Below are 8957 nucleotides of genomic sequence, written 5' to 3'. Positions count from 1 at the left end.
CCGCCACCGTATCCGTTAGCGACGGAGCGGATTCCGGGAGATGAGTCTCCCGAGGATGAGGCAATACATATACCTGAGATTCGGGTGGATTGTGGTCCCCCGAGGAGGTGGTACGGGCTTACTCTGCCAGGTTCGGGCCCGAACCTGACAAGTATTTCCGCGGCGGATGGTCGGCAAGGGAGAGTTGCAGCGATTGGCTCTCTCGTTATAGTCGACGGGGTCGCAGGTGACATCAATGCCGGAGTGGGGACACGCCTAGCATCGAGAGGTGCCATCGATGCTAGGCTGGGGTGATGTGTTCGGGCGGAGAAAATAAAAAGATACGTATACCGGATTCCGAGTGTGTGCGGAGTAGATGGATTCCGAGGAGAGAGGTGGTTGTGCTATGCACATGGGGAATACATACCTACGCATAGTGCGCGTAGAGACGATTTGACGGACTCTGTCCTGCGACTTGTCGTACGGCCGACTTGTCGTACGGACTTGATTGTGATTGCTGCGTGCTTACAGTGATTCATGTTTTCAATTCATGTTTATTATAATACTAGTATATACACACATATATATGTATATGTTTGTGCTTTCCCTGGCACCATGAGAATGGAACTCCGGGTTACGTCCGAGTTCACTCTCTAAGCAATTAGCTTAGGACGTTGTTACGCAACGTTTCAGGTCGTGAGCAGCAGTAGCTGAGGAGCGGCGGACGTTAGAGACTTGGGTGACCTGTCGTGTGATCATGTATAATTATTCTCTACGGTACATTTACGTTTATGTGGGAACGGTTTTGTGTTATATCGGTGGTAGACTTTTACGGTTTGTAATAATGTGATACTACCACTTTTTATGTATAATTATAACTGGAATAATGTACCGTATATGTATATATGAATGTTTTCTTCCGCTGAACTCTGAAAATAAAAGTTTTAAATTCCCGCGGGTTTTTGGAAATGCAATTTTTATTTTATTTGTCCATGTGGCGCAACTCGTATTGCGGGATACGGGTTTCGGGTGTCACAGGTTCGGTTCGATTTTAGTTCTTATTTTTATTTTAAAAAAATAGATCTTTTTAAGAAATATTTGATTTTTCAATATTTTTAAATTTTCGTTCGGTTTGATTTTATAAAAATAATATCATTCAAAAATTTTAGACGGTTCAGAATACCGTATTTATCACTTCGTTATGGTTCGGTTGTGAATTACCTTTAAAGGTTGAAAGAAATGTGAGGGGATAAGTTAATTTCTTGAGAGGGAAGAAACTTATCTGTCCTTCCTGTGACCTGAGAAACCATTTTGAACAAGGTTGAGGAAAAAAAGAACAAAACCTAATTTCTTTTTATTTAAATGGAACATCTCTAATTAATTTACATATCGGTTGAATTGATATCATATTATATCAAGAGAAGAGGAAAAAAACATCCAATCGGGTCAGTGGAATACCTACTTCTCAAGTATATAAACCGAATTCAACAAGATTCGTACCAAACGGACCAACCCGAAATTGCGTTACCCAATGCAATCGAATTTAAATCAGACTAAATCCGGTTAGACTTTTAACAAACCAAACCCAAAACAAAACAAGAGTCGCTAACTCTGGATGCAAATAACAATCATTGAGAGAGTTACCGACTTCTAATTAGAGAAAGCCAAAATCAATTAAACTTAATACCAAACCGACATTTTGTTACCCAATTCAAATCGAATTTAATTTTTGAACAAACCAAACAATTTTAAAGAGAACAGGATCCAAAACCAAACAACAAATACCTCGGCCATTGGTGAAGCTTACTTCTGGTGGCGTCGGCGAAGCCACCTTGAGTGGGTTTGCCATCAATGTAAGCATCGTTGTAACTCCAAATCACAAGGCCAACTTTTAACTCAACGGAAATATACCAGTGATATGCTCCAACGAGTTAATATGCTTGATGCCAAACCGGTTTCCACTCTGATGGCGTCTACCAGTCGCCTCACACGTGACTCGGGTTCCGCTCTTGAGTTCTCTCTCTCTCTCACTCATCTGGATATCGGTTTTGTTGTCAATCCCTATCCCAATTCATGCATGCTCACACCTCGGATCATTGGTAAGCCGCCAAACATGTCCTTCGTTATTTGGTTGGCTCAATATATCTTTTTGTCAACCTCTACTGTTTTTTTACTTCACGCCTTCAGCGATGCAGATTGGAAAGACGATTGCGATGACTCTACCATCCACCAACACATTTCTATTGTCTAAAGAACTTGTTGCTTGTTCCTCGACTAAAGCAAAGTATCGTTCCGTTGTTGCTACCTCGGTTGAAGTTCGTTGGACACTCCATCTCCTCAAGAAATTTGGTGTCACCCTTTTGCATCCTCCACAACGTGGAAGCAACTTATCTTTGCATTAATCCTGTGTTCCACTCTCGAATGAAACACTTGACATTGGATTATCACTTCGTTCGAGAACAAATAAGAGGGTGAACTTCGTGTCTCAAATATTTCGCCAGTTGATCAACTTGCTTGCTGATCTTCTCACAAAAGAGACGTATCTTGCCCAAGGTTTCAGAATTTGTTTGTCAAGATCAGACTCATCTTGAGAAAACATATTAGGGATATTATTGTAAATATTCCATTACCGTATCAGGGTTAATGTATTTTCCTATATATATATATATATAACATTAAAAATGTAATTATGCAAAGCTTATAATAATAATAATAATAGTAGTAGTAGTAATAAAAAATTGGATTTATGGTCCAAATATCCAAATTGATTCATACAATATATTTCTTTCGGTATATTAGTAGAAACTGATATACCTAATACAGGAAGAGGGGGCGAAAACAGGGCACAAGTACAGAGGTGGGGGTATATCAGTAACTGTTCTCACATGGCACCTTGAGATTTCAATATGTCCCGACTTATTTGCATATGCGTCGGCAAAGGGGCGTCAAATTTAAGGCTTTTAAGACCCGAGGGATCGTAATCGGAACAAACCTCGAGTTTCTCCAAGAGCTCGGAAATGTCTGGCAGAACGATTTCCTTGGAATGGAGGTGAAGGTGAGGCTGCTTCGAAGATATGTCCCCTCCTTCAAGGTTTAAGCCAAAAGGAAACATCTTGGCTGCGGTTTTCTCGCTGCTTTCGGGGGAAGAAGACAAATGCTTTCGGGTTCTATGAGATTGCCATCCATACTTCAAGTCCCCGAGTATCGGTGTTCCTAGTACCTCTGCACAGTGTACACGGAGCTGTTGCGATGGAAAGTGTTTCAGAACGAAAAAATTAGCGGAAAATTTGTATAGGAAAGTGAAAAGGATGGGACCAGAAAAAACCGAAATTAGAATATGAATACAGGGATACCTGATGTTTTCGGCCCGTAAGAGGGCACAGCTCTAACCACGAGTATCCTACATTCGAATCGAACAACCAAACGAAAACTCAAATTAAAAAAAAAAAGTTCAACTAAGGGCGTGTTACCCTAGATTCTTATTACACACTTTGGGATAAATTTAACATTACTTTGGAAATTTTAGGTGATTATGGTATGAACCAACAAACCAAGTCAGTTGTGGGCAGTTGATTCTGAAATCTGAATAAATTCATTTAATGAAGAAAATAAGAGACAAGTCACTATTGAATTGAACTAACCATGTGATGATGATTCAAGCACTCGGAACTCAGTTATGGCATGCTGAGAAGACATGAGTTCGCCATCGCCATGTACCGTGATACGATCAGACTTTCCATCGTCCACTACCACCTACTCTCATACATTGCAAGGACGATGCTTAGCTCGACTAACTGAAGAAAATTAATCACATATTTCGAAGTGGACTGCTTCATCACTTTTATCATATAATAACACTATGCTATACTAGCATGGATTTCTAGTAAATTTAAAGGGGCCAAAATATCCATAAGAGCGCTGAGAAAAACTATGCATTGGTTATCCACATCAAATGCAGAAGTGTATCAGACGGTTTGTGGTTTAATCCAATGTTACTGAGTGAATTTCCAAGCTGCTTTGTTCAGATTCTAAGTTCGCTAATTTGACACAAAAGAAATTAAATATGTTGGACAAAATCAACTTTGAATACACAAGAACCAAAGCAGAGTTAAGATTCTGTAACAACAACTATTATCAAACCAAACGGAAGGGACTTTCGGGCCAATGATGATCATACTGACCTTTCTGAGCGGTGCTGAAATAAGCCCCCTTGGACGTCTTGGACGCCCAATCACAAGTGCCCAATATTTTCTTTTCAACGTTCTTCTGTTCTTTCCGACACCCTGGATGAAACATAAGTGAAAAAACATATTTCGGAGAAGCAACTATTTCAATTTCTCAAGGAACAGTGAAACACTTCTATCAAATGGAAAGTTCTGGGAGAGGGAATAAGTGACTTGCATATACTGATACGCTGGAAGTTTTCTCTCGGAATACAGAATGAAGGAGTGCTGCACTTGTCTGTGTTCTCGCCAACAACAAAAGTCCACTACAATCTCTGTCAAGTCTGTGAACCTAACATGCAGAAGATCAAGGCATAAGGCAAAAGATCCGTACTTTTCATATGAATGAGGCAAAAGAAAATAATCATCAACATAAATTAAGCCAATGGTTTCTTTTGGTTCAACGGTAAAAAGATGAAAATCCAATTGATGCTTTGGGATGACTAACCAGCCGGGGAGATTCTGATCCATCTAAAGTTAAGCAAGTAGCTGCGAGTTCATCTAAACTTGTTTTTATACCAATCCCACCCTGTTCAAGATTCACAACTTGATCAAATTTAACAGGATCCAGAGACTTATGATGTATCAAAATGTACAAACCATATATGACTGCACAGGAACAGTTTAAAACTTACTTGAACAGCAAGACCGTGAGGTTTATTCATGACAATAATGGCTGAATCCTGACACATTAACTCACATATCAGATCTCATAGTCTACTAAAATTGACAAGAATAGGTTAAGACACTGAATTTCCAAACCTTATACAACACCAAACCCTGAATAAATTTACGTTCTTCTTCACTGCAATCATAGCTTTCTTTCTTTTCAGGTGCATTGCGAACCGTGATTGGAAGGTAAATCCTATCACCTATATTCAACGGCTCCTTGGCTGCAACCTTCTCGAATGATATCAAGCATCAGATATAAAAAAAAAGGGAAAAATGTCTACTTATGCAAGAGCTTCTCTAACAAGTCTAATGCTGAGTATTAAAATGCACAAAGAAAATACCCTTCTAAGATAGTTTTTCCGCGATTGATCACCACCAGACGAGATTTCACTCACAGCTGATTCTCGTCTAACCTGCAGACATCGACGATGAATGTAATTTCAATGAAGATTATGGGATCTAGAAGCAAGTTGAAATTTATAGTAGACGTAGAATGAAAGAGAAGACACTCTCTTGATTCGATTGAAGAGAATGATATCTATATAACATGGAAACTAACTCTGACCAAAAATGTCGCAAATGGGACTTCAAACATAATTCACAAACATAAACCTTGATAAATCACCATACTTGGCACAAAATTTTCCAAACGATCTGATATTTTGTGGAAAATTAGCTTCTATCTGTCAAGATATCATCCAGTGCACTGAAACCTCGATTACAGGATACCTAGGGTTAAGCTATGAACAAAAGATAGTGGATTCAGCGCTAAAATTGAATTGAATTTAACATTGTCAATACAAAGATAATAGCAGAGCTGTAAACAATCATCGAGACAAATTTCGAACCCAAAATCATGGTTGCTGCCGACCCGAATTCAAAGACATCGAAGTATCACGGAACCTGTCTCAAACGAAAGAGTTTCTGAACGAGATTCCTTGGGAGATCGGGACAGCACCGAAGAATCCACTTAAGCGCCGTCGTTTTTCCATCTAAGACCCTTTTCACAGGGTCTCCTCCGGAGGCAAACTCCTTTCCGGCGGCGGCGCCGTCGACGGAGGGAGAAAACGGAGGCAATGTGAGCCATTTCCCGCCCGTTTCATCATCGCTCGCTGCGCTGGAACAATGGTACTGACGATGAGAACAAGACAAAGCTCCGGTCGGTACGACCGCCGGAATAATCGTGGGCGGCCGGGATCGGAGGAGGCGACGGAGCGTGGCAGTGCCCAACTTCGCCATTTTCAGGGTTTTGGGTTTTAAGGATTCGGAGTACCAATTGCTAAACCAACCCGAATCAATCGTTTTGAAAATAAAAATAAAGGAATAATTGCATTATAAACCCAATCGTTTTGCTAAATTAAAAATAAGCCCTAAACTTTAAAATAATGTACCTAACCCAAATATTTATACCGGACTTTTTTGGTAGGTGATTTAAGTTTTATAAAAAAATGACAAATCCAAAAAAACCTCCAAATTTTTTATTTACATTAAAAAAAAGTTTTTATTTAAAATTTGTTATAAAAAATCATCAACTATTAATTTTGAATAAAAAAAGATCACTAACTATATAAGTTTTTTAAAAATAATCTTTCACTTTAAATTTGTTATAAAAAATCATCAACTATTAAACTTAATAAAAAAAATTAATCATCTATTTACATTACTCAAAATTATTTTGTTTTAAATTTATTATAAAAATCTATAAAATTGTAATAAAAAACGTCGAATAAAATATATAAAACTTACCTTCATTTTGTGTTTGTGAAGAATACTCTTCGACAATAAGACGGTTAGCATTTTGTTTTTTCCCCCTCTTTTCTGCTCTTTAAAAAAAATATTAATAACCCTTAAGATCTTTTTGTATAGGTTTTAAAAATGCTAATCCTATTTGAAAGAGAGTTTTGATTTACAAAATTAACCATGAAACTTGAATATTTAATAAATAGTTCATCAAAATCGATTTAATATTTAAACCTTTAAATCGAAATTATATGAAAGACAAATCATATCATTTGGAATTCAAATGCTTTTAGTGGACCGACGGTAGTGAATTCTTTGAAAAATGCTCCCGGCCCGTGCACACATTAAAGGCGTGTTACAAATTTTTATTTTTGCCCATTTACATAAAATATTGATCATGATTTTAGATATAGATAACCTCAATTTTAAACATTGTTCTTTTTTTTACAAGACCTTTATACAGACCATTTGGCATTGAATTTTTGCAAACAAAAGCAACAAAAAATGATCTATTATATAAAATTATCGTGTGAAATAGAATGTGTATCCACTATGGGGTGTATATTTCCATTAACGATAAATTAAACTATAATTATATTTGAATGGAATCTGATTATATATAATTTTGTAATCAAATTAATCTCAAATAAAATAGTGTAAAAAAGATAAATAAATAAGAATTCATCTATTTATTAAAATCATATTTTTAAATTTTATATCTTATTTTGATAGATCTAAGGAGTAGTACAATCGAAAGTTTAGTGTTACTTTTCTATGATCGATCTATAATATACTTGTCATATCTTATATTTTTTTTTACTAAAATTTTGATATTTCAACCGAAAAACGGAATCGCTTAACAAATATTTCATCCTAAATTCGAATTTAAAATTTAGAGAAAAATATTCACATAAATTTTCTCCATATTTGGATTATTTTGAATTTTGATATAAAATATCTAGTTACCAAAAAAATATACTCATTTTCTTAACTCAATCTAAAATTTATTTTTATATAATATTTTTAAAATCAAATTTAACGGATCACGAATATAAAAATAACTAAAAAATAATTTATTTTTAAATAAATATTTTGTTAAAAATGAATAGAAAATAAAAAAAAAAAGATACAGAAACAAAATGGATATAGTTTTCATATAACCCAGAAAATATAATTAACAATATTACGGAACAAACCCTTTCATATATATATATATATATATATTGATAATTCAAAAGATAACTATTAAGTCTTTGACCCGAGTATATCTTCCAGATAAAATGAAAAAATCGAGGTAAATGGTCTTTTGTAAATGAACACTCCAACCTAAGTTGGAAAATAGTTTTTATTCCATCTCATGTATACAATTATACATAATATGTAACATGGTTATATAAAAACATACTAGCTTAGGAATAGTTTCAATTTGAATATACAAAACCAAATTGATTCAAATTGAACACGATATATAACAAGTACACGAAACAAATTTGGTACATAAATGAAATGGATATAACATTTTTTAAAATAATCTAAATCGAATCGGATTTAATATAATAATAACAAACTAAATTAAAAAAAAAAACAAAACTTCATTTTAAAAATAATATATTTTTAATAAAAACTAAATTCATATCGAATACCATATAAGAATAATAAAGATAATAAAAAAAAATTCATAGGATAAAAGTCCCAAAGACAAACAATGAAACTTTTGTACTTATATTCCGACAATGGCAGTAATTGTTAGGAATTTAGGAGTAAATGAATTTTTTAAAAGAAAGCATTTTCCTTTTCTTATATAGTTTTCGAGGAAATAAAAAATGTAGCATGAGTTGGAGTAGCACGTGCGGAGGGAGAGAAGCACGTGAGAGCGTGCAGGGTTGACCGGAGACAGATGGGTCGTGAGACGTGGGGGCGCACCACCCCCCAGACACGACGAAACGCGTGCCAGCCCCCTTTTGTCTTCTTCATGCTCCCACTACACGACACCGTTTTGGCTTCTCCTTTGTATTCTTGTGAACATACATATCATATTATCAATATGTGCGCTTTGACAAATTCTTTACACGTATTTATGGCCCATCCCATTTGCTACTCGAGTCTAGCAAGGACCAATTTCAAATTATTTGATTGTGGCCAAAAAATAATTTGGTTTTTTAATCAAATATAATTTGGAAAAAATAAACTTCTGAATTTAGCTTTGTAATCTAAGGAACTACATATAAATATAAATACTGATTTTTCTAAAATATAATATATATATATATATATATATCTGTAATTAGAAATTTAGAATATCATATCATTAATTAAAATGTTCAACATACAAATATATCGAAA

At 35.3% G+C, this 8957-nt stretch overlaps 1 protein-coding gene across 1 annotated transcript; it reads right to left on the bottom strand.

Moving 5' to 3' along the window:
- Positions 1-2701: 2701 nt before the first annotated feature.
- On the bottom strand, positions 2702-6154 carry LOC104812907 (RNA pseudouridine synthase 4, mitochondrial). Its single transcript, XM_010540313.1, has 10 exons — positions 5778-6154; positions 5216-5287; positions 4965-5102; positions 4838-4885; positions 4651-4731; positions 4381-4494; positions 4161-4262; positions 3621-3732; positions 3333-3379; positions 2702-3220 (listed from the first exon to the last, which is right to left on the bottom strand). The coding sequence occupies exons 1-10, from the start codon at positions 6111-6113 to the stop codon at positions 2861-2863; spliced, it is 1410 nt and encodes a 469-aa protein (XP_010538615.1). The 5' UTR covers positions 6114-6154; the 3' UTR covers positions 2702-2860.
- Between the last annotated feature and the right edge of the window lie 2803 nt (positions 6155-8957).

Source organism: Tarenaya hassleriana, unplaced genomic scaffold (assembly GCF_000463585.1).
Source record: "Tarenaya hassleriana unplaced genomic scaffold, ASM46358v1 Cleome2, whole genome shotgun sequence".
Taxonomy (NCBI): Eukaryota; Viridiplantae; Streptophyta; class Magnoliopsida; order Brassicales; family Cleomaceae; genus Tarenaya; species Tarenaya hassleriana.
Note: the sequence above shows the minus strand (reverse complement) of the source record. Positions and strands in the feature narration are given on the sequence as shown.

Excerpts from the sequence above, each read along its gene's own strand:
- LOC104812907 (XM_010540313.1), bottom strand. The coding sequence starts at position 6,113 with ATGGCGAAGTTGGGCACTGCCACGCTCCGTCGCCTCCTCCGATCCCGG. Across the intron at positions 3,733-4,160 it reads TTTCAGCACCGCTCAGAAAG|GTGGTAGTGGACGATGGAAA; the intron begins GTCAGTATGATC and ends GTATGAGAGTAG. Across the intron at positions 3,221-3,332 it reads TTACGGGCCGAAAACATCAG|CTCCGTGTACACTGTGCAGA; the intron begins GTATCCCTGTAT and ends CCATCGCAACAG.